The 26,046-nt window shown below is 36.6% G+C and overlaps 2 protein-coding genes across 2 annotated transcripts; one reads left to right on the plus strand and one right to left on the minus strand.

The window, feature by feature from the left end:
* Nucleotides 1-258: 258 nt before the first annotated feature.
* On the minus strand, nucleotides 259-4,343 carry LOC126800168 (uncharacterized). The gene is made up of 4 exons (XM_050527450.1): nucleotides 3,812-4,343; nucleotides 2,955-3,110; nucleotides 2,157-2,840; nucleotides 259-1,757 (listed from the first exon to the last, which is right to left on the minus strand). Exons 1-4 carry the CDS (start codon nucleotides 4,157-4,159, stop codon nucleotides 609-611), a joined length of 2,337 nt encoding a protein of 778 aa, XP_050383407.1. The 5' UTR covers nucleotides 4,160-4,343; the 3' UTR covers nucleotides 259-608.
* A 13,660-nt stretch (nucleotides 4,344-18,003) lies between these two features.
* LOC126796910 (ubiquitin carboxyl-terminal hydrolase 8-like) lies at nucleotides 18,004-26,004 on the plus strand. Its single transcript, XM_050523622.1, has 14 exons — nucleotides 18,004-18,015; nucleotides 18,102-18,508; nucleotides 18,588-18,785; nucleotides 19,271-19,412; nucleotides 19,998-20,057; nucleotides 20,155-20,250; nucleotides 21,058-21,393; nucleotides 21,487-21,627; nucleotides 21,741-21,911; nucleotides 22,009-22,266; nucleotides 22,629-22,777; nucleotides 23,931-24,464; nucleotides 24,610-24,883; nucleotides 25,325-26,004. Exons 1-14 carry the CDS (start codon nucleotides 18,004-18,006, stop codon nucleotides 25,439-25,441), a joined length of 2,895 nt encoding a protein of 964 aa, XP_050379579.1. The 3' UTR covers nucleotides 25,442-26,004.
* The last annotated feature ends 42 nt before the right edge of the window (nucleotides 26,005-26,046 follow it).

A 26,046-nucleotide genomic window follows, 5' to 3' on the forward strand; every position in this document is an offset into this window, starting at 1 on the left:
TCATTGTTTTCATCTCGAGGCAAAAAAGATGGATATTCATCTTTACAGCTAATAAGAAAATATAAGATTGGAGCAAATTGAGAAAGGAATATACATTGCAGCAAAGACTAGAATCCTATACAAAAGCCAATCAGATTCCCCCTGTCAATGTTAACAGTGTCCGGAAAAGAACATATGGGTAATTGAAATCGGAAAGTAGCTGCAGAACATAGTATATAACTATACAATAGTCTGCAAAAGTAGATAAAACCAAAAGAAAATTTTGAGACTCAAAAAAGTGTATGACAACATTGGTAAGAAGTCAGAGCTGAGTAGTCTGAAAGAGAGATTACAGTCATGTACAGAATACACATTTACCAGAGATTAGGCTACCTTAAGCAATGCCATATCAAATTAGGTAAACAACACAACATCCAACTGAGGAAGCATACGCTTCCATTTCCAGCCTACCTTAGAATGGACATGAGCTCACCTCCCTCCCATGGTACTCAAAACAAATTGAGCACTTTCCTATTTGTTAATCCCAGTCCCCATTAGAGACACTCAGTTAAGATATTATAAAAAAGAAAAGAACATTAGAGTAATCACACTTCCTAAAATGTACACTCTTATTCAGCAACAACCTCTGCCGTAGAAACTTCGATTTCTGACTCATCTGTGGTTATTTCTGCCGGGGAACTTTGTGACGCATCAGTGGTTACTTCTGCCGGTGGACTAGTAGGCAGCAGTTTTGAGAACCGAGTAAAATTAAATTCAATCTGTAAACGTTGATGAAGGGGTGCGGAGGACATTAGTCCTTTCTTCATATCTGCCTGCAATTCCCTTATTGGAATAGCAGCCAGAAAGCTTTTTATGTACTCTTTGCAGGCTTCCTTCCCTCGACATATGACCTGCTCTTCCTCCTTCTGCTCCTCTAGATTAGTTACTTCTGCCTCTACTATAGACCCCTCCTCCTTCCCATTGACCTGCTGCATCTGCTGATTCTTGGGTTCAACTGCTCCCGACACATTTGGCTGATCACTGGCTGTTTTATCATCAGAGGATTGTGCAACATTTTGCTTTTTGTAAATTGCCGTGTTGCTGTCAAATTTAAGAATGTAGGCCTGGTCGCATCCTTCATACAGCCTCTCCCCTAATGTATCAATGATGTAGTAAGCTTCTTGTTCAACCTTGAGGATGAAGAAATGGTCATTCCAACTGACAATATAAACTTGAGGTTCCCCACTGCTAGAACATTCTGATGCAGCACGGCTAATCTCATCCCAGATATTATCGAAGGACATTGCACCATGTAGAAAATCAAATCGTCCCTCATCCACCACCTCGGGATGGAAAAAGCCAATGATTGATTTCCCCGGAACTACAGAAAGAGGACGTATTTTGGCTTGGAGGACAGTTTCAAGATCAAAGTGCTTGTCGGGGAATCTCTTCATATATGTCTCATTTTCGCAGAGATTCCTCCACTCTAACGAGCCTTCTCGAATCAGGCTATCAAACTGGGACTTTATGGGCATGAGGTCAGGGTTATTCTGAAACCAATCTGCAATTACTGCAACAAGAGCCGTACATGCACTCTCGCCCGCTGCCCTCTCACTTCGCTGATCAATAGAAGCAAAGAAGATCTGTGTTTCAAGCTTCATGTGTCCATCACGGTTAGTCACTTCCTTGTTCTCCCAACAGCCTATGGCAAAATTATCATCTCCAAATTCTGAAACTGATGACCGATTAGCAGATGAGTCCTCCTCTGTCTTATGCCACTGAGAAAAAAAAAACCATTATTAGTAAAAACAATGAGAACAACTGAATTTCTGTAAAAAGTGGATGGAGACTGATAGGCTTCTGACATAATTATCACAATCAAGCACTTTAGCTAGGGTGAAACAGTTTATAATGGAGGTTGACAAGAAAGACTAATATTTGTCTAGATTCAATCACCTCCATTAGTTTATCAGAAATCCGGAACAAACTAAGAGCTTAGTGAAATGTTTACACATGGAAAAATGTTAGGGGAGAAATTTCCAAATAGAAAAGGAATCTAACTTAACAACGGAAACATGAGTTAACAAACATATGAATCGAGCTTCTATGAACGACAGAAATATCATGATCATAACCTTAATTTACCATCACAAAGAGCTATCAGGATAAGATCTTACCCCGAGAGATAGGCATTCATCAGAGCTAAGCTGGCGACGATCAAAATCAATGTCATCGCCACCTTCTTCACCATAAGCCTTCTTTAACAATGGTTCTCCTTTAGCTTTAGGAGACCGAATGAAGCTCAGCTTTCTCTTCCTCCAAGGTAATAAGCCCCTCTTTGAGCTAAGAGCTGGCTCAGAGACTGATGCAGATGAGTCCTCAGCTTGTGAGCACCCTACATCTGATTTGCGATTGCTGTAATAAACCCAATCCTCACCTTCATCATTGATTCTCATATTGGAGTAAATTGTTCTTCCAGCATAGTTTGTGTGGGCCAGCGTGCCATAACTGAATGACTTCCTAACACTGGAATCATCTTTGACATCATCTGATTCACCTTCTTCACAATCATCAAGTGAATCGGTGTCAAATGGATAGTTATACTCACCGTCCTCACTCCTGGCAGAACACCTACCCTCACTGCCCTCCTCTTCACGGCAAGGTTTTTTTGCTTTTCTGATGGACACATATTCAGTAAAAATCTTTACTTTTCTAAGACCAGCTTTAAGAGCAGAAAGCTCATCCTTTACTGCAGATACAGTTTCTCTTGATTGGGCTGGTGATGGAGCAGGCATAATTGATCCTTGCACTGGCTCTGTCATTTCTTGAGCCGTTCTCAATTCCAATAAGCCAAGCGATATCTGAGAACATTAAAAGAAATATACATATATAATTTAAACTGATAAATGAATCATAAGTTCATAACTAACTACAGAAACAAGAAAAACCTCAAAACTAATAGGGCTAGAACATACACAAAGAGAGGGACAGGGCTCAGCAGCACCATCAGACATGGTGAGGGGAATGTTTAACTGAAGCTCGTTTTCTTCAGCAGTAGAAATATATTCAGCAAGGTTCATTGACGCCGTTCCGACAACTGGGGCTTTGATCTTTGGCCCTTGATTCAGACCCTGGATAAGAAACGCACCTCAGTTTACTACAGCATTGTGGTTGACCAAACTCCACGTGACATGAAATCAGACAACCAGAAAAGGTAACATGAACAGAACCGAAGAGCACCGTAAGCTCACATAATTCCACAACCAAATCATAAACCCAGGGTCAAATTTGCCGTTACTACAACCAAAAAATGTAAACAAAACAACCAGTGCATAAACTTCTAAACTAAAATTCAAAAATCATAAACAAAAGAAACCCAATGAAAATCTAGTGTTACCCTGGTCCCTACTCCACCGGTGTCAATCACCCAAAGCAAAAGTCCAATTTCCACAAAACTTAGATAAAATTTTATAAACACACACACCATATTCAACCCTATATTATACAGAAACATCAATCTCAAAGAAAACTGCGTTCAAATTAGTCAAATAAATACAGTTAACCAGAAAAAGAAATTAAGAGTTGCAGAAACAAACAAAACAATCATCGGAAATTGAAGTACACAAAACCAGGTTTCTAATTTCAACCCAAAAAATCATCTAAAATTTTACAGATTCCATCAGGTACCCACCTACAAATTTCACACTTCCATCAAACCCAGCTCCCCAAATTCCGATTAAACCAAACTCCAACCAAAAAGACTAAAACTTTACACAATCCAAACACACCCAGAACCAAAATTTGAATTAAAAAAAAAAAGCAGAGGACTTACATCAAAGACAGTGAAGGCGATCTCCCAAGGATGAAACACATTGTCCTTATACTTTGAGAAACTACACGCGCTGTGAAACTCCTCGTCCCACAAAACGACGCCGTTTTCTTCCTGACCACCGCCACCAGCCTCCGCCTCTTTGGTGAAGTTGCGCTTGACGACGGCGCGTCGGAGGGAGCTGAGGGGCCCCACTTTGCCGCGATTGGTGCCCTTCCACCTAATCTCGACCGTGAGCTTGGCCTCCCGCACCGGATCCCAACCCTCGAGGCGCCGCAGCACCAGCCTCACCTCGTACTTCGTCGTCGTGAGCGGCGGCCACGGCCGCCACTTCATCATCTTCACCACCATTGAAATCGAAATCAAATCCCTCAGGAACTGGAGCTCCTAATTTGGTTGTCGTGTTTCTCTGAGTGTTTGTAGTTTGGAGATTTGAGGAAGGAGGAAGAATATGCCCGTTATTTTTGGGTATCAAGAAAATGGAGTTGGAGAGAGAGAGAGAGAGTTTTAGAGAGAGAGGGGTTGCGGTGTTTATTATGTTTTAGATTTTGTATTTGTATTTGCCTGTTGTTGCAATCTTGGGTCTGCTTTTTTGGTTTTACTCTAGGCGGGGGGTTTACCGTTTACTTGCTTACTGTTTGTGGAAAGCGACGTCGTATTGGGTGACTTTGGTGTTTATTGGGATTTTGTTGTAATCGTTTTGGGTGTTTGGTCTGGGATTTTGTTAAAGTGTCCACACCACGTCGATATATTTGATATCATCCCCACGTTGTGGTGGTCATTACTTGGAAATAGCTTATATTAATGTATTATTTACTGTGTTATTTTTAACAATTTATCTGGTAAAGATAATAGGAGATACTAGTATGTGTTATTATAAAGTGAAAGTTATTACTTAGATTCAACTGTGATTAATGTTTCGTTATCTTGACTATTTATTCGGTAAAGATAAAGGAATATATCGCGGTCTTTTGTGGTATGTGGAGATACTACTTGGATTCAACTATTATTAATGTGTTGTGAACTGCGTTACCTCGGCAATTTTATCTGGTCAAGATAAAGGTGTCTTCTTGTGGTGTGGAGTTATTACTTGGATTCAATTTTCATTAACGTGTTATTGTGTTGTCTTGAAAATGTATCCGATAAAGATAAAAGAGATTATGAAGATCGCATCTATTCGTGAATTTGGCAACATAATAAAATGATATTTGACTGCGTAATTCTCGATTCATTGGAAAAGGTAAAAGTTGCGGAAGCTGTCCTAGGAAGACAAATAGGGATCTCATTTTGCTCAAAATAGCATGAAACTCGCCTTAAGAAGAAATCCACAAGAATCCAAATTCTTAATAACTACTTCCAAAGACTATAATTTATTCCTTAATAAAGTCGTTATTAGCAAGATCATTTTTCTTGATACAAAGCTCATCAATTAAAATATTCTAATTTCACCAAGATGTTTAGGTTCTAAATAACATCAGCGTCATTTTGGGTAATTGGTGATGCATGTGCTTAATTTCTTCTGTTCTCACAATGATGATATGTGCATCACTCTAGAGGTAAACTTCCAAAGATCTACTATATATATAATCCCGATCCCTAATAATCCAGTCAATATCAAAGTGACATTTTTTTTTCGACTCATGAATGAGATTTCAACTTTATCAACTCTTAATTATAATGAAAATATTGAGTCGCAAACATTGAAGTCTATTGATCAGCCTGCATGCAATGACTCTTGGTAGAAATTCATCGCATGGAACAAATATTATGTCTTTGTCATAACCATTTGTAATTTTGTAAGGTTTGATGAAGGCTTTTTTCTCATCAGCTTATTATTTTCATGCTAGTTAATTAACACAATAACACCTATTCGAGTGATGAATTCACCTTGTTTTTAACAGAATTCTAGTATATTTTCATTGCTAACTAACCCGTCCCCCCACTCATTTGACAAAAAGAGTAAAAACCAATTACTACAATGGATTTCTTTTATAAGCATTGTAAATGATACAAGTAACTACTAGTTAACATAATTAATTGTATTGTCATTGCAAGTGTTTGGTCAATCCTAACACTCCAAAAATAGAACTCTGAACTGGAAATTTACGTTATCCAGTTAGGCGGTACATGTCTATATATATATGGTACGTTTCAGTATTTCTTAGGCTGCACATTATCCTTAACTAGGGCAAATGGTACAAATTTCACTCAAAACTGAAATGGTAGCTTGCTCTTACGGGTTTACTAAGTCTGGATCATTTTTGAACATGCACCAGCTGTAGGTTCTTTTCAAACGCTACATAATACCAATACATATACCACACATGCAATTCTTTCTTCCCTAATGCCTCCTGACATAACATCTAAATCGTCCTTTCCATTCTTCCAAGTTTTTTCCGCTTGAAGCAAACTCAAGCGTTTGGTATTCATCACAAAGAGTACCTCAAACTCATTATTGTCAATTGCGATAATGAACTTGCAAGGTGTGCTTATTCTTTAGGTAAACATATTTGTACGGTAAAGACTTTCTTAATTTTTTTTAAGCGAAAATCACATGTTTTCTAAACCGCTTTATAATTAAGCCAAAAAATTAATATGCGTCGTGGAATTCAGTTGGAGCGTTTTTTCTCCTAATTACTAAAAATAAATTAAGATTTAACTTCAATTAGCATAAACGAAATTTGAACATGAATATGGCGTTTCACACCTAAGCTGTAACCCACTTGACTACTGTGTCATTTGTCTTTCTTAATTACTAGTGTTCGTTCAAACCTAAAACGTCAACACATTACGAGTTTCTCGCGTTATACCTAATACCTGTCTCCTTTCACCACTAAACTGCTGCCTTGATGAGATCATTTTCATGCCTTTAATCATCCCAAACAAGCAGTCAATATTATTCATGTTCATACTTTCGGTAGTGGCATGCCTCGATCATTTCTGTTCTGGTATTTATGCTTCTGATGTCATGCTTTGTTGCTCAGCAACCCCATTCTCACATAATAATTAGGTCAACGTTCATATTCATCCAACTCCATTCATCTTGCTCCACTCTACGTGTTTCTCATATATATGCACAGCTCCAGCTATAGTGATCGATGAAAGTCATGAATGATCTGAGATCAATAAACAGGTTTTCATTGGGTGGACCAATTTGACCTTCATGTGGAGCACATGTTCACTCGATTGCATGTGGATTTTTTTTTTTTTTTTGCTTCATTAGTTGGGTAGGGCCGTAGGGATCATTCAGGACTTCGCTTTCTTCTCTCATTTTATGTGAACCAGATTGATGAAAGACCAAGCTGCATGCATATATGATACTCCACCAGCCTAGGCTTGGGAGTTTTCTTCTTCCATATGGAACTGGTTGTCCATCTTTACAGCTTGGCTTTCGCACTTTTAATAGATTGTATATGCTGCAAGTTGAGAGGAATCGTAGCCTCATATATATAATTAAGCTTTGAGAGGATGAGTAATTAGTTTTCATGCATGATCGATAGAATGATAGCTAGATGATGATCAAAGTCATCAAACTACACTTAATCTTTGTGGTGATGTATTCTAACTTCTAAATAATTAGAGTTACATTATTACTTAATTGGCTCCACCAAACATTTAGGGATGGACCTCTCAATTCAAAGGGTCCCCAATTCAAAAGCTTAGCTTACCTTTAAATGGTTTTGGTCAAATTTTGTAAGAAGGTGATGGGTGTTGAAGTACTTGAGTTAGAGGTGGCAAGTGGGCCGAAAATCTGAGCCCGATATGGGTCCGGTCAGTTAAAATTGGTCCAATCCGAGTCTGTTATTATAATGGGCCGGATTAGGCCTAGATATTTTAGCCCATTAGCCCAGCATGGCTTGGAAACGATAAATTCATGGGTCGCCTTGTAAACACATAATTTTATATAATATAAACATCTTGATTATTTTATTATTTTAATTACATTATGTTACAAATATCATCAAAGTAGTGATAAAAAATCATAGTTTAGACATATGTAACGTTTTTAGATTTAAAATGATCAAATATGTTATAATATTTTATTTATTTTTACTATTATAAATAGTTATATAAAACAAGTATTCTAATTACATAATTTTTTTATGTTAATAGTGTCTTATAATACTAATAGGCTAGGCCGGTCCGTTTTTTAGCCCGCCACAGACCCGAAAGTGGCCTGATATGGGCTTGGATTGTGGACCGGGCCGACCCATTTGCCACCTCTAACATGAGGAAAGTTGGGTGTCAACCACGGGAATTGATAAACAATATCTATATAAATGCTTACTTTCTTTTTCTCGATGGTTATAGAAATGCTTACTTTGAGGTCAGATACATTTCTCTCATAAAAGGAAAGGCCATTATTTATGAAAAGAGATGGAAAGGTAGAGTTTGACATAGTTGCACCGATCATTTATGTGCTTCTATGAAATTCATATATTCCCATTTTTCTAAAGTCTTTACTAAGAAATTGGGGTTTTTTTTTAGAAAGAAGATAAGATTTGGATAGACTTTTGTTTCAATTTTTTTTAATGTGAATAGTAGGTATGTGTATAGGTAAGAACACAAAAAACCGAAGAAGATTACTTTAAAACAAACATATATATAAACCATTACCGCATGAAGTGATCAAATTGAAGTGCAGCAGCGACATATATACGATGGTAACGAGTTGATCTAGAATAAATTATGAATTAGATTTGATTAATACCCTTGTTATTATCTCTGCCGGGGTGTTCTTTGTATGTTCATTTTCATTACAAATTAGGGGCATATGCACATGCATGTATTTCTTGATAAATATCTAACAAATAAATTGATGCAGTGATGCAAAGATGCAAAGAATAGGTAAAATCAAAATAAGTTTCAAACCACATGCTTCTGGAATCTGACTTTTGATACCTGGTCTGTTCTTTGTTCCTATCATTGTGTCATTTTGGAATTTAGGCATAGTTGAGCCCCATATTCCACCATCATGCTATATTCTATGATTTCCATCAATTTTTTTATGGGAATTGACGTGCTGTGCCCCTCTATTCTCTAATTACTTTAATATTCTCTTTGCAAATATTTATATGTGTGCGCGCGCAAACATATAATCGGTGGGCATGTTGCATGCTTAGATTAAATTTAAACTACCAGTGTGCATTTCAATTTGATTTTACCCTAAAAATCTAGAAACCCACAGTCCCCCAGGCCCCAGCAGACTATTGCAGTCTTAAAAGACAGCCATTTGCAAGTTTAATTAGACAGCTACATTGCAGTTCTTAATTAGGGCAGAAGCATGGTCAGATTGTATCTTAATCAAAAGAATAATTCGAAAAGCTGCACGTACATTGTGACATTGATAATACTTAAGTAATCACGCCTTTTGAATGACAGTTGCATTTTGCTAAACTGCCATAATTAAGAACTTCTTCACAGCATCCACTGTTTTAAGTTTGATTGAAACTAGCTGGATAAACTAACAAGATCCATGATCTTGTTGCCTTATTTGTGAAGTACATGACGTACTACTGTACATAACTAATTCACTAGGCAACTGCACTGTTCGCCTGGCCTGTCGCTTTGTTGCTTCTCAATATGTTTAAGGAAACGGATGGTATATATGCACCACGGTGTGCAGTCACCCGTTGAATATTTTACTGATTTTGAGACCATCTCAATCTTTAAATTCTAGAGATAAATACAAGTCATTAGATTTTCTTTTAAAGTCAATTTCTATATCAGTCAACTAACTGTTGGTAAAAAGAGCTAAAATTTGTGGGTATTTCACCCTCAATACCCAGAGAGGTGCCCGTCGCTTCGCAACCCGGCTTCATGGTGGCTTTATCGGGGTTCAGCAAAGGTGGTTGGCTGGAAAGGAGCGCGGACGGTGGTCACCTGAGAGAAGTGAGTGGGTGGCGGCAAGTTCTGGTATCACCGTACTTAGATAGATCGGATCTGGTTGGGTTTTTTTATGCAGGTATCTCTTACATGGGAGTAGATTAAAGAATTTTCGGGTGGCTTCATCTTGTCCCAAGGTGAATATAAATCAATCTGATCAATCAACAATTTCCGCTTCTTCCTGAGTTCCTAATCACATGTAAAATATGAGGGAAGATATCAAATAGGTTGATTTTCGATTAGATGTGCAGTGGTGGTGGTTATGGGGTTATTGGGTCTCACCAATTATATAGAGCCAGAATGCTATTGCTTGTTTTTTGGGCTGGTAGAATGATATACTGTCAATGAATTTTTTGGAGATAGTCGGAAACTTTGATTAACGGAGACTAACGAAGGAAATGTTAAAAGGTCACGTGATAAGGCACATGCTGCTGGTCTCTGCACACTGCTGAAAGCACCGAATACACTCTATGTTTAATTGCTTGTTTGTTGTTTGCTCGTTTTCATTTGTTCTTTTGTTTCTTTTTCCCATAACATTTGGTTAGATCATTTATAAAAAAATGATATGGATGTATAAGACATCGAGAATTGGAGCAACAAAGACACCATGTACATACATGAACCTCCAAAACCCTAGAAACCCAGAAAGAGACGGGTAACTACAAATCTAAGAAAGCTCCATAGTGGGCCTGCCGAAAGTTACCAATCACAATCATACGTCGGAAAAAAAATATAGATGAACCAATACACTATGGGATTATTGTATTAATCTCTTCGGCCACTGTGATTGCCGCTCGGCCACTGTGGGAAAGAAAGTGACCACATTGCGAGTTTGCGACGGCTCGGCGTCGCAGTCATAGTCGGTTTGCTCATCACGAACTGAAAATCTAAAGTACATCAGAGCACGTCGAAATACTTAAGCTACTAATTAACTAGCTAGGTTGCATGTCCAGGTATTTTAGTTCATGAATCTATAGAGGCATAGAGCCATGGGGCAAGGGTTTCTCGGGTATTGGGACTTCTGTAATTGATCAATAGAGAAATTAAAGAGCATGTTCTTGTTCAATTTGAATATACATATCTATATATATGATGATTTAATTATCTGTTTGTTTGTGTATTGACTTTTGTTTATAGTAAGTATCCTAGCTTTCTTTTTTATTGAATCAAGAGAGACAATTGATTAGCTAGATCGATGAGATTCCAGGGTGTCAAGAATTAATGCACGCAGCAGCATTGTGAAACCATAGTAAAGCATTGTGTGCGTCTATCTTCATAAGCATCTAATTAAACTGTGATCGAGCAACCTTGCTGCACACTGTAGGAGTATGACTCACATAATCCTCGGGTACGTGATACCGATCAATCAGACCTTTCTGACCTTAATAATGACTAAGATGTGTAGAGTACGTTTATTGCAGCCATCGCTTCCACAGAATCTCTTATTCCCACCACATCTTTTGTAACCTTAAAGTTCTTCGGGCATGATATTGGCAAGTTAAGACTTCGAACATCCATTTTCGATAATCCTCGTACGTAAGCATAAATAAAATTTAGTTGTAATTTATTAATCTATTTCTTGTCACGATCATCTGAACATATGCATTTCTCGATCATTAAAGTTTTCTAAATTTAAGTCGATCCGATTCAAGTTGCTAGTCTCGTGTACTATTTTGATCACAAAATGATCAATTAATAAAAAAAAAACTAAAAGGTCCAAGTTAAAATTAATTTCTTTTTCTCCATTTCTTTTTCTTTCACTCTATTGTTTTCATTCCGGGAGTCATCATAGACAAACATACATCTACAAGTATCCCACACGCCTTCGCGACTCTAAATGAAACTGAATTCTTAATATCGTTTAACCCTCTTGAAAAATCCACACATCTACGACATTAAAGACAAACGGAGAAACAAGATGGAAGAGGAGAGAAAGAGGTGAGAAAGTGTAAAATAAAACCTAGGAATGAAGATAAAGAGGTAACTACGTATTTCTTAAGACTTGTCGTTTGTGAGTGTGTGTGTGACAGAATGAGAGAGAAAAATAATAATTTTAAATGAGGGTGTTTTAGTCATTTTAATGTACTTACATGTGTCAATTTAGCGAAATGGACTTTATTGTTGAAAATTGAGAGATTATGAACTAACTAGTTTAATTTGAAAGGCGGGAGACAAAATTATTTTTAGGAATAAAGTTTAAGAAGTAACAAATATTTTGTCCTTCAATTAACAAGTAAAGAACTTAACCATCTATTAAACATGTTACTTTTTTTTTAAACCCAATCAACATGGATGAACGCATACAAAACCACACGTTATTACTTCACTTTTCTACATAATTAAGTGAAGTAATAATATGCGGTTTTGTATGCGTTCATCCATGTCGATTGGTTTCACATGATTAATGTATGTATACATAACTAGCTAAAGTCACCACAAGTAATCCTACTAGCATTACTAGCGACAACAACTCGATGACAACATCAGATTTAACGTATAAATGAGAAAGCAGCAGTATATGCCTTCGCTCATTGGAATGAGGAGCTGCGCGGTAACAATAAATGGTTCAAACTTTTTAGAGTTGCTGCCACAATATTATGCTCGGGAATCGTCATATATACCCATCCTTCAATCAGGGTCTATTTTCCAAAGCACTTGAACTTGTCCAGACACATGTGGTTAAACATTTTGTTGCCACCAAAGTAATGTTAACCACGACTACCAATTACTAGCGACATTTTGTTGCCCTTGTATTCAAATTTAGGATCTCTAAATTAGTTTAAAAGTCTAATACAGGTGTTTAGTTTATTCCTTGTTTAAAAAAAGTTAATGCATAAAGATCAACAAAAGTTTGATAATTGTAGAGTGACCTTATATTAAGATCATTAAGTTTCTTAGTTAGTGTAGGACTTGTAGAGATTCATATATATGATGAGATTGTGAGACATTCCAAAGGGTCGAATGATATCAAGTAAAGACACAATTATTTGTTATGACATTTTCTTATTTATTTATCAGACTTTTGACCTTGATATTTTTTTTGAGACTATGCCGAACCTATGTTCTTATAATTAATGAGTTTGTATTTCTATTGTTGTGTTCTAATCATCTTTCTCATACTTTTAGATAATTTTCAGATATGTGCATATGGATTTAGTGGTTGGATGCAATCCCTAAGATTGTGTTTGAGTGCTAGATTCATCAACCATATTGACACAAATCGAATCATGCCCTAAGTAGGTTCGGTTTGTGTTGATTAAAAGTGGTAAAAATTCTGGAAATTTGCATGTGAAACCATGGTGGGTGACGCCACACATGAAACATGTCTCCAATAAAGATTTGGTGCTTAAATGTAATCTTGTTTGATTTCTACTCTAAGTGTTATTGAATTCGATTGCATGCAAATTTAGATTAGGCCCTAAGTCAATCTAAATGTTAATTGAAATCTTACATGATTAGATGATTCCCTAAGGCTCTAATTATATTGGTGTCTAAAAAGTATGTAATTGGTCGAATTAGAATGCATGATAGGTTCGAACTTGTAATTATATGGTGTAATGGTAAATTTGGTTTAAGTTTGTTAAAGAGAAGTCGATCATGTAAATAGTATTTTAGGTTTTATTTTAGTAGTTAATAATCAATTTCAAACCCCCCCCATTATTTGTTAACACTAAAAGTTTAGAGTTCCCTTCAATTCCCCGGAAAGAACGATCCCTGCTTATTCTATACTAACGATGATATTTTACAGGGTTTATTATAGACGTTTTAATAAAACGCTCTATCATGTTGCAGCAATGAGATACTGGTTTTCAGACTCGAAGACAGATTGTCTCATTTTGATATTGTTACCATGAGCCTGGGTGAAAGTCTCTAAAATGGGTGTAGCTTCCACAACTCCTTTCGCCACCACGAAGTCGTATCCAAGATCCGAGAGCCTCTCCTCGAGCTCCAGCCTATAACTAAATAGTAGCTTCGGTTTTGTCAATATGACATCTTCCATCCCATATTTGAACAGATTATCACAAAGAGACATGATCACATCCTCCATCCCATACCTCGGCGACTCTGTCAACAATGGGACCATGTGTTGAGCAGCTTCCTTCATCAGCACATCCGTCCTTTCTGTTTCTTGATGAAGAAAATCCAGATCGGCTCTCAATCACTTCAAGTTTGCCATTTCCATTTTAATGGAGACAAATGTCATTTCACTTATTGAGGGTTCAAGGTTCCAACTAGGAGTGCGATTGCGCGAATGAGAAGTCAAATAGGTTGGATGCATCGCTGTTTAATCTAACCTTTTTATTTTTCAGAAACTTCTTCTTTCTTTTTCCTTTTTTTTTAATCAGAAATTCAATTTTACTTATATTTATTAGATAATATTTCCATTTGCTTGTTTCTTTCATCTCTCAAAAATCATTTTAGTGGATTATAAATTCTTTTTATCAAAAATTAAAAAAAAATCCTTTTTGGTGGGGGAAAATATGTTCAATTGACTGTGAGGTTTGAAAACGAAAACCATCGTAACTTCTTCCAAGACGTAAATTGGGACGACTTTAGTCATCTATGTCGTTAACCAACATGAATTTCATAATCGGATCTATTCATTGATTATCATATACAAAAACAATATATGAATTCAAGCGATATCTAAACATCATAAAAGTGATTCAAAAACCAAATGGAATGTTTTTGGCACAAAACCAAGAAAATATCAAATATTCAATTTTCCGAACTACAATGGTTGAGACCCAAATGATTTTTGGGCTTGGACCAAGCATGAATAATATTGGATATTGAGCCATTATAGTTGGTTTTGACCACTATTTTAGTTTTGTTGCTGGTCGTCAAATCCACACGTATGATATATGTTCGTCAAGGATCGAATGTCAATATAGCCATGTTTGACAATGCCCTTTGTCGTCTTCGATCCTTATGTGCAAGATTATCCTCAATTCTACATATGATTGACTTGTGTCTTGTGATTCGGATCGGCGTGGGTAGTCATACCATCGATTACTTACTTCACTATTCAGTTGCAATATGTAGTGTGTACTACACTTCGACATATCAATAATTGCAAGTTTGTTTTTCCCTTACCTTTCAGATGTAATCTTTATATCTATGTGCTTTTTATTTCATTAAAGCATCTTTATGACTTTATATTCAATAAAAGGCTGACAATTTTTATTCTAAAGAAAAAAAAATAGAGAGATGAGAGCTAGAAATATGAAGAGCATTTAGACTCTCTCCTAATTTGTAGTAACTAGTAAGTGCCTTAAGGTGAGTGATTATCCTCGAACTTATCAAAAGATGATATGTGGTCACGTAAAAGAGTCACAATTAATTCATGCTTAATCCTCTTACCTAATTCTAGATTACCTTAAGACTGAAAGCGCTCAAATCTCATAGACTCCACAACTACCATTTTAGAACTCCTAATGAGTCTTGAGAGTCTCGTTAACTTTTTCAGAATACGTTCAGTACAACCATATAAATCGATATAGTGAATGACTCAATATATGATGTGTGATAAATTTATCCAAATACATATCTTTGTTTATAAATTAAATCAATTCCTTATATGGAACAACCAAACAGATTAATACCCGAAGTACCCTTTACAATGTGTTTGGAACTTTGGATGAGAGAAAACATGAGGGAATCTAATTGAAAGTGAGGATTTTATAATGCCTAACAGTGAATTCCCTCTATTGGCATTGTTAAATAGAAAATTCTAAATTTATGTATAAAAAAACAAAGGAATTTGCTATTGAAATTCCTCAGTTGCATTCCCCACAAAATAAGTGTCATTTACAAATTTCTCTGTAGGTTCAATTATCTTTCGAAAATAAAGAATTTTCAATTTTAATTGTTTTTAATCTCAAACTTTTCTAATCTATTACACAATTCAAATCCCACATAAATATAACCAAACAATAGAATTTGCAATTAACGAAATTTTGCTTCACTCCCAGGTGCGCCTAAAGCATCTAGGTTGGTCTTATGAGTCATCTGATAACTGACACCTCATAGGTGTTATTGAACGAGGATTTAATGCATGCTAGCTAAGAATTTTTTTTAAGGAACAACGTTTGTTCTAAGCAAATTTATTGGTTGTGTCTATTATGAAGAAATTAAAGAATCTCAATTATTTATAAGAAAATAAAAAGAACCATTAATATTTGATTAATCGACCAATATGTACCAAATAAATGAAAGTAATAAATTGTTCCAGAATTCCAAGCTAAAGAATTTGGTGTTCATGACATTAATATGATCATTATTCTCATTTCTTCTTACGAAAGTTTTTCATCGTCATTCGTTTTATTGTTAACATTAGACATGTGTCCACATATGAGAATGAAGATACAAGGTATGAATATAACATAAAGAAGAAGATAACAATCATGAGATCATATAGGCCTCATCATTTAGCTTTCGGATTCGAAAGGCCCGCGGAGACCCGCAAGCCCAATTAGCTTTTACCCGGCCCGGCCCGCGAGAAAGCCCGCCTAAACCAACCAAAGCCCGCTTCCGTGGGTAGAGGGCCGGGCAGCCCGGCCAGCCAAAAGCCCACTAATGTATCATAACCTTTATAAATATTAGGTTTATAATAAAACCATCGCATTATGAAGCGACTATATGAAAGAAACCTTTTGGAATCGATCAACACCATCTAATGTGATCAGTATATATATTTAGTGACCATTTTAAAATTTCATCCAATTCGGACCTCGTTTGACTATCGAAATTTCTGGTAAACCAAAAACACCACTAATATACCATAATGGAGGACCGATTACCAAGATGCCAATGCCGAAAGCTGTTTAAATATTTGAAATCACCTAATTTTTGTCACCAATCGTGCGTAGTCGCAATAAAGAAACTCATTTGGTAAAGTCCCAGTCAATGAGGTTTTATTATGTCAAAACACCTCTTTTTTTGTTGACCGTAGGTACGGATGGTCAAATCATGTTCAAAACAGACGAAATTTTTACAGGGTCCCTAAATATATATATCAATCACACATATTGGTGTCGATCGACAATATTTTGAAACTAGAATTTATTTGTGATTTTTTTGAATGTTTTTTAATAATTCTTTTATTGTTCCAAACCCTTAAATACAAATATTATATTTTTTTTTCTAATACAAGCCCGCAAGGCCCGGCCCGTTAACGAGCCCTAGGATCATAGGTTGGATAAACATATTGGGTTGTAGGAAAAAAAATTGGTAAAACAAAGGCAAAAAGAAAATAAAAAAATGGTGGAGAATGAACATCTTTAAATACATTGAGAAAGTCCATAGAAAAGTTTATGAAAATCTTTGGTCTAGAGGCTAGACAATTTTTGGATTGAGGTATGTACAATTAACACTAGAAAGTCCATGAGATTCCATGAGTTTAGAATTCCATAAGTATGAATGATATTTTGAATACCCACATACTTCTATTCATTTTAAAAAAATCATAATTGAATACACCCAGACTTTCATAAATTCTATAATAACTTTTAAAAATCTCAATTGAATACACCTAGACTTATATAGATAATTAAAAGTATGTATTGAATACACCTGTACTTTTGAATTCCATAGATTTTTTTTAAAATTCCACTATTTCAACACACAATACACCCCTTAGTTTGATGGATTTCAGGATGGCATAATTTATAAAATCCTACAGATTTCATAATTTTCTCATCCAAACGCACCGTTATTGATTAAAACTTTAAATATTAGACAATGGTTTGAATAATAAATTAATAAATAAAAATTGAAACAAATAAAAACATATTGGGGTGCGGGAGGAATTTTCGCCCACTACCTCTGACCACAACTCTTCTATCATTTTTTTATAAATGTTTATAATAAATTAATAGACACTTAGGGCGTGTCAAGATGTTACTAAATATAGTATACAAAAACTCGAAAATACAAAACATGATGAAGGAATCCCTCTATTTATAGAGAAAGAAAAGTAGTAGAAAACGATGTAGAGTTAACTTCTTGTGAGTTGTGTCCTATTGGAGAGTCATATTGTTTCTACAAGACTTTTCGTCGACCACAACCCGTTCAGATGAAGTTTCACCTGTGGGTCCCTTCATAGTAAAACTCTTGAAGTTAAAAGTAAAATTATTACCAATTAGTCTTTATCCGTTAATATTTTCACGAGAGTTAATTTTGATCATAGCTTCTCACTGTTTTTACTCTATTTTCTACAATTATTTCTTAATTTTATTTATATATTTATTTATTTTATACTTTATAATCTCTATATTTTTTGTGAAAAATTAATAAAAGAAAGATAAATGTGTCTGTTTGTAATTTAGTAGTCCTCTCTACTAGTTTTATAGTATTAGAAATTGGAAATAAAAGAGTGGGAATTTGAAAGACCGGTGAAAGGTAGAAGGAAAAAAGGTCTCTCTATCCGAAGGTGGGGGATTATGATCTTCCCATTTTCCCCGACCCGCTTTTCTCTCCTCCTCCTCCTCCTTCTCCCAACCCCACTTCCTCACTCTCCTCCGTCTCCTCCACGCTCCACCTCTTCACGTCTCTAGCACGCGCCCTCGCCTCCAAAACCCTAGCCCTCTTGTTCTTCTCCTTCTTCTTTACCTCCATGGACGACCACAACAACCCCTTCGCCTCCTCCTCCTACTCCGCCGCCAACGACGACGACCCCACCGATGGCTGGGACTTCGACCTCCAGTCCCGCAACCGCGCACAGCGCCCCCGCCTCCTCCTCGACTACCACCTCGACGACGACGATGTCCCCGACAATGCCACCGCCGAGAAAGTCTACCTCGTCCCCTACCGGTAATGTTCCTCTATCTCCGGCGACGGCGGTGCATGCCGTCGGTTTTGATTTTGATTCTTGATTTTGTGTGCATTTCAGGTGGTGGAGGGAGGTTCGGAGCGGAGACGACGATGATCGCGGCGGCGACGGCGTGTTGTACAGTACGTTGCCGGAGGAGGACGATTCCGGCTTGGAGATTCTGTTGAATTTGAGGAAGAGAGACTCGGCTGAAGAAGGATTTTCAGGTCGGGAGTATGCCTTGGTGCCTGAACCGACTTGGTGCCGCGCTTTAATCCGGTGAGGAGCCTCTCTTCTTTGAATTTGCTCCTGATTTTCGGCATTGTTAAGTCATAATTGATTAGATTAGGGCTCTTTCTTAGGGTTTTGAAGTTGAAAAGAATGTGCAGTTTTTGTTAGATAGTACATTGCTCTGGAATTTTACTTGTCTGAATTCGATTACATTTGCATGCCACTAAGTTAGTGAATGTGGTCAGCTAAGCTTTTCGATTCATCCGTAATTTACTTGAATTGTGTGCATAAACCCTTGATTACTGCATCGTAGAAGAGAGACAAGGAAACCTAAGGTAACAAAAACTCAAATGGCGAATCTGATCAGAGCTTTGTTGTCATAGATGCATGACCTAATAGCTTTTATGTGATGATGGTTGCTTCTTTTCCACCCGTAGTAATGTCTATTTGTGCACTGCGGTTGTCTGTAATATTTTTTTTGGTGTGGCCCGACCTACATTATAGTGACATTTGTTAGTCCTCTTTTGTTGTAGGCATTATAATTTTGATGCAGCAGCAATGGATGATGGGAGCTCCTTTGGTGATGATGAGTTTCTGAAGGATGTCTTTTCCTTACAAATTAGGCTAATTGTTTCTTGGGAAACAAATTCTTTGGTTGTTAAGATCAGCCAAAAGGTTAGTTTTGTCAACAAAATTTTTTATATATCCCTTCACTCTCGTTATGGTTCTGTATTAGATGAATTTTGATTATTAGTTATGGTAGTGTGATATTTTGTTATATGGTTTGCTGTAGTTCTTGATATTTAAATGCCTGTAAGAATAATACTCTTCTTTCGGGTCTGCTTGATAGAAACGTTCGGATTTTAAAGAGTGGAATTAAGGTTGGTTTTTTGCCCGTATAGGAAATTGGTGCCCTTGCCATGATATAAATGCAAAGGGTCTATATTTGGCACATGCATTGATCCTAGTATAATACAGCAATTGGAGGTCAGATTGGAATGGTTCTGTGATATTTGGTGGAAAGCCGGTGAACATGGTTTTAAGGGGGTAGTATAATCCTAGTCGGACGAATGCCATATAGGGGAATATCCGAATATGAGTCAGGTTAAGAAATATAGAAAGACTAAGTGGCAACTGCACAATTTTGATGGATAGTTTGATTTATTGCAGTTGACCTGCTCAATAGCTCATACGTCATTAGTAGCTTCAATTTTATTGGTTTCTTATCATCTGTATCTGAGTCTTGGATGCAATTTTCAGGATAATGCGGATGATTCTTTCAGGAGAGCGTACATTATTTTTGGTTCAGAGCCCAAGCCAGTGAGTTAATTGACAATGATTGTTAACGACTACTCAACAGTATTTTGTACGATTCTATCATGAGCTGATATTCACTTGTTCATGAATTATTGGACAGTTGCATATTTGGGACTTCTCAGGGCAGACAACCCAATTTTTCAGGAATGGCCGATTTAGTTTGCCAAATGACATTCCTGGACAACTGAACCAAGTGGTGATTCAATTTCTATTCTCTTTGTTTTTGCCTTTCTAACTTGTATTTACTTTCACCAGAAAGTGGCAGCCAGAAATGTTAGGCTATTGAAATATAGTGAAATTTAGCTGTCGACAAAAAGAGAAGAATGATGAGGGAATTTGAATAGAAGAATTATGACACTTATGGTGGCTAAGGTCATCCGTATAGAGGGAATGATGAGGGAAAAAAGAGAAAAAAACAAACTTTTGGTTGGGATAAAATGGGTTTGTTATTATTTGTATATTTAAAGATGTCTGTGTGATCTTCCTAAGTTATCAAGAAAGATCACTGTCACTCTATGCTATTAGACTTTTTAAAGCTTTTGTTGGTGATTGCTATGATAATCTGAAGTAGGCAAGTAGGTCATTGTTGAAGTTCAGCACCTTGCATATCTGCATTAAGGAGCTTCGAGTAGCTTGTACGAATTGCTCATAAAGGGCTATTTTGTAAATCTCTTTAGGTTTACACGGTGAACGATTTTGGTGGATATGATTAGACGGTTACAGAAAATTGAATTGTGCTTTTTCAACAGTTTTCCCAAGTATATATAATTTTTCATGAATGAAACCATAACTCCAGCAATTGAAAGATTTTCAAAGACAATGTGCTCTTCCCAGAAAGAACTGGAGGCATAATCAGGAAAAATACATTTTTTAAATACAAATGTCTACTCAACTTGATCATGAATGCACATTGTGCATTTTAGCTATAAACATAAATTTTTATGGCAGACTAAACTTAAATACTCAGTTACAAACCTGTAATATTTTCTTGCCTTATTTGCAGGTTTTCCTTGAATTGTATCTTCATGGGTTTTCAGAGGTCAGAGGTTGGAAGAGTGATGACATGGCTGAAAACCACTTCAGTATTGATGGTTGTTCTGTTAAAATGAATGGGAGCAGTGACTATGTCAATCCCTATTTAAACTCAGGAAACTCCGGGCCATGTGGTGTTATGTATAGGGGAGTTGGTTCTTTAGGCTTAACTGGAATAAAGAATCTTGGGAATACATGTTTTATGAATAGTGCAATTCAATGCCTGGTGCACACTCCAAAGCTTGTTGACTATTTTCTAGGAGATTACCAGAAGGACATGAACACTCAGAACCCATTGGGAATGAAAGTATGTAATTGCATGAAGATGTCTTAGTTTCTGTTTTGGAAGGTGGTGTCTTGACTTTCTTTGAATCTGTGTTACTACATCCCCAATTTTCAGGGAGAGCTGGCATCTGCATTTGGGGAATTATTGAGGAGAATATGGGCTCCTGGTTCAAGGACTGTGGCTCCTAGAATGTTCAAGCAAAAACTTGCCAGTTTTGCTCCTCAATTCAGTGGCTACAATCAACATGATTCCCAGGTTAGTGAGTGAACTTTATTGTCTGTATCTGTTTCCTAGGTATATGTATTTACTTTTCTTTTTGTATGATAAATAAGTTTACCATTTTTAATTTGGTGAAGTGTTTCATTTAGGAACTGCTTGCTTTTTTGCTGGATGGCCTCCACGAGGATCTAAATCGTGTGAAATGCAAGCCATATTTTGAAGCTAAAGATGCTGAGGGTCGTCCAGATGAAGAAGTGGCAGAAGAATATTGGCGGAATCACCTTGCTCGCAACGATTCCATTATTGTTAATGCATGCCAGGTAAGTTGTCTTGCTTATTGCTAAATCATTTTGACATTAAAATTGTTACCTATGGCTACTAATTAAGTTCAATGGACCAACTTCATTCTCATTGTAGGGTCAATACCGGTCCAAATTGGTTTGCCCTGATTGCAACAAGGTGTCCATTACATTTGATCCTTTTATGTATCTATCACTGCCATTACCTTCTACAACTATGCGTACTATGACTGTGACGGTTTTAAGCACAGATAGTGCTGCATTGCCAATTTCATGTACTGTCTCAGTGCCAATAAGTGGGAAGCTCATAGATCTTACTGATGCCTTAAGTATCACCTGTTCTCTAAGAGATGATGAAACCCTATTGGTGGCTGAGGTATATGCTGAACGTACTCTGTTGCATGTCATTGGGGGTGGGTAGGAATAACTTATTGTGTTTCTGCATTGACAGATATATCTGTAATGTAGCAGTCTTGATACTTTTGGCATTGTTTTTTTATCCATTTGCTTGTATGTAATAAATCATGGTGCTTCTTTGCATTCCCAACATTTGACATGTGTCATTGTATTTTTAATAAATGTATTAGTCATCAAGTAAGTCATTTGTGTTGTTTGAGTTTTTCTAGCAATAATTGCTTGCCTTCTTAAAATCGTTTGGCTTTTTGTACATTTATTTCTCACTTTATGTTCACGTCTTAGATTTTGCCAATGCTAATGCTTTGATCACTTTGTTTGTAGATATTCAGAAGTCGCATATGTCGTCTTCTAGAGGATCCATCTGATTCATTAGGCTTTGTTAGAGATGCTGACAAACTGGTTGCTTATCGCTTACCAAAAGACTTTGAGCGATCCCACTTAGTTGTGTTTCTTCGTCTGGAGAAGCAGATGTAAGATTTAGTTTAATTTGTTCCTAGAATAATTCATCACTTTTTGTCTACTGTGCAAAATTCAAAAAGCGATAGTGCTTTAAATTTTCATGCTGAAGTGGTTCATTTGCTTTTCTTTTTCCTAAGTACTTGGGGGTATTTTGGAGAGTAGGATGTGATGATTTTTTTTACAATACATGTACTCAAGGTACTATGTCTCGTTACGAAAGATGTCTTGTTTAGAATCAGGATCTATACACTTTAGGCAGGAAAGACACTTGACATGAATGCAAAATAGTAGAACTGTTTCTTACAGATGACTCTAATATCCGTTCTATAGTTCATAATCAATTTGCATGTGTGCTTTAACTCTGAACAATGTCAGTTATTTGTATTACTATATTTAGGCTTCCTGAAAAATACGTGATTAGCTGATGATCTTTGTGTCATCCTTTTTCCGTTACCTGTTCTGTAGCAAATTGTTATTGGGCCATATGTTGGGAATCAGATATTTATTTTTGCTTGATAAATGATTATATCGGTTTTGATAACATTAATTACTCTGGAATTGGATATGGTAAAGAGAATTGCACCCCAAAGATAACGTGGTGACCTTTGAATGGTTGTTGATAATTTAATTGTGACGTTTTAAAGGTTTTTGAACTCCAAAGTTGTTGAATATCTCTTTCGATTTGGTTTCTGCTTCATTTATTTTGGTTTCTTATGATTTATCCTATTGAATGTTTGTGTCTGATTCAGAATTTCAGATTTTGAGGTTCTATATACCCTGTTTATCGTCTTCTTTGTTCATTTACCATGCTAGAGAACCATTGAGGGTTAGGCTTTAAGTTTTTATAACACATTATTTGCCAATACTTAGCTCTGGGAAAAAGTGCCATCATCTCATAAAATATTCAATAAATTGGTGTTTATCTTTGACATACTTTGACCATCATCTGTTGATTATGAACTGTATATTTATTCCCTTTGCTTTTTTTTTTCCCGATCCTGATCTCTTGTTAAAATTGTATTTGGATTTCAATGTATCCAGTGGTGCAGATTTTCTTATTATTGGCATTGTGTCCAGGATTTGTTTTTGTTATTGCTATTATTTTTCTCTAGACTATTAAATACTTTTTTCTCTAGACTACTAAGTACTTATTTCTGCGGTCAGGTATTACTATAATCAAGAACAAGATGATATTCCGCTTTTAGCAAGTATGCCCGATCCTTGTTATGAATCTGACATTCGCAACATATTCCTAAATAGTCTAAAACCGTTCTTGAAGCTTGATGGAGATATATCAGATGTTTCTTATGACGACTCTGGAAACTGTGCTAACGAAGACTATGACCAGGAGGATGACAGTAGTCCTATAGTTTGGGATAATGATTCTGACACAGAAAGGGGAACAGTTGGTGAAGCACATGTGAATACTGATTTCAAGTTTTACTTGGGAGATTCAAGAAAGGAACTAGAGATGAATCAGCTGAAAGTGGTCTCAGACTGGCCTTGGATTTCAAGGCCTAACATACCGGAGGTCACTGTTTTATGGTCAGAAGAGATGATGAGTAAGTATGATACACACCTTCTAACTTCTGTGCCTGTGGTTTTTAACAATTTGATGATGAGTGAAGAATCTATATCCCTGTACAAATGCCTTGAAGCCTTTCTGAAGGAAGAGCCTCTAGGACCTGAAGACATGTGGTTAGTGACTCTATATCTGTGATCAGAATCACATATATGTCATGTTTTCTTGAAGTATGCAAATACACACATATATAGAATTTTTTTGGGGGTGTTTTTGCATTAAATTAATGCTGATTTCGTAATTATATGCTTTTACTTATAGGTTCTGCCCAATCTGCAAAACCCCTCGGCAAGCTAGCAAAAAGTTGGATCTTTGGAGATTGCCTGAGATATTGGTTATTCATCTGAAAAGATTCTCGTATGACCATTATTTCAAAAACAAGCTTGAAACACTGGTTGATTTTCCTGTTTATGATCTGGATATCTCAACCTACATTACCCACCACAGTAGTCAGTTGTCCAGTCGATACATGTTGTATGCAATCAGTAATCACTATGGTGGCTTGGGTGGTGGTCACTATACGGCATTTGTTCAGGTTTGTGCTGTTTAATCTATTGCAAGGTCCTTTTGAGAAATGAATTTGCCATACTGTCGTGAAACTTGGCTACACCCTGCTAAATAAAATTCTAAGTTTCAGTTTTTGGAGCTATAGGGTATTTAGATCAAAGAAGTGCAATGGGTTTTTTTTTTCCAAGTGAGGATATGCATCACAGCTAGTTAAGCTTTACAAACACCCACTTGTCTTGTGGCAGTCACTTTGTTCTCATAGGGTTGGGTTGTGGAGCGCCTTTACTAGAATTTTTGCTTTACACAGCTAGTTAAGCTTTACAATTATCCACATGTCTTGCGGCAGTTACTTTGTTCTCATATCTGTTAAGCATGACTGGGTTGTGGAATGCCTTTACTAGAATTTTTGCCTTTGTTCTTTACGTGGACTAGGTTGACACGGATGACTAACAACTTTCTTTTCGTGCAGCTCGGTAAGGGTTCATGGTATGAGTTTGATGACGACAGAGTTTCTGCAGTGAATGAGGAGAGTATTAAGACTTCGGCAGCATATGTTCTTTTCTACCGAAGAGTACCAGATGTATAGACATATCGCAGTTGTATAGTTAAGGAATGATTGGAAAGCAGTTAGAGAGGGACAACATCCTGAGTAGATGGAAGATGTAGAGAAGGAATCATGTTGTACAGCAGTTGACGTCAGTGAAAGGCCCATAGTAGCATTTTCAGGAAGGAAGGGTCATGGTAGCAGATTAGCAGTACTAAAAGCGGCATAGGCATCATTTTGAGACAGGGAAGATAGCATCATCTTAGGTTTTTGTTTCAGATGTATATATACATCTCTACTCTCTAGTAAAGGAAAACGAAAGATAACATCAATTGCAATAGGAGTGTCTTCCCCTTTTTATCGGTGATCATAGTGCTTAGTTTGGTCATTGCATTTTTTTTTGTCTTGTCACCAGTATAAACATTTGGGTTGATGTTTGACAAGGATCTCCACCAATCTCATTGCAGCTTGTGTTTTCCGGTCAAAATTTTTGAAAATTCTCGACAGAGATGAGAGTTTCCAATTGCTAAATTAACCACTGAAGTCGTTTTGTTTGCCAGAGTGGACGTATCTAGTCCTTTGAGATACCGAGAGTCCGAGACCATTCCGGGGGTAAATGTGTGAAGAAAAGAAGTTGATTAAAGGTT

This window comes from Argentina anserina, chromosome 6 (genome assembly GCF_933775445.1).
Source record: "Argentina anserina chromosome 6, drPotAnse1.1, whole genome shotgun sequence".
Taxonomy (NCBI): Eukaryota; Viridiplantae; Streptophyta; class Magnoliopsida; order Rosales; family Rosaceae; genus Argentina; species Argentina anserina.

What these genes read in the sequence shown, in the direction of transcription:
- LOC126800168 (XM_050527450.1), bottom strand. Translation starts at nt 4,159, where the DNA reads ATGGTGGTGAAGATGATGAAGTGGCGGCCGTGGCCGCCGCTCACGACG. An exon ending in AGCCCTGTCCCTCTCTTTGT is followed by an intron (nt 2,841 to 2,954) that starts GTATGTTCTAGC and finishes TAATGTTCTCAG; the next exon opens with ATATCGCTTGGCTTATTGGA. An exon ending in ATGAATGCCTATCTCTCGGG is followed by an intron (nt 1,758 to 2,156) that starts GTAAGATCTTAT and finishes TTTTTTTCTCAG; the next exon opens with TGGCATAAGACAGAGGAGGA.
- LOC126796910 (XM_050523622.1), top strand. An exon ending in CTGGACAACTGAACCAAGTG is followed by an intron (nt 20,251 to 21,057) that starts GTGATTCAATTT and finishes CCTTATTTGCAG; the next exon opens with GTTTTCCTTGAATTGTATCT. An exon ending in ACAATCAACATGATTCCCAG is followed by an intron (nt 21,628 to 21,740) that starts GTTAGTGAGTGA and finishes TGTTTCATTTAG; the next exon opens with GAACTGCTTGCTTTTTTGCT.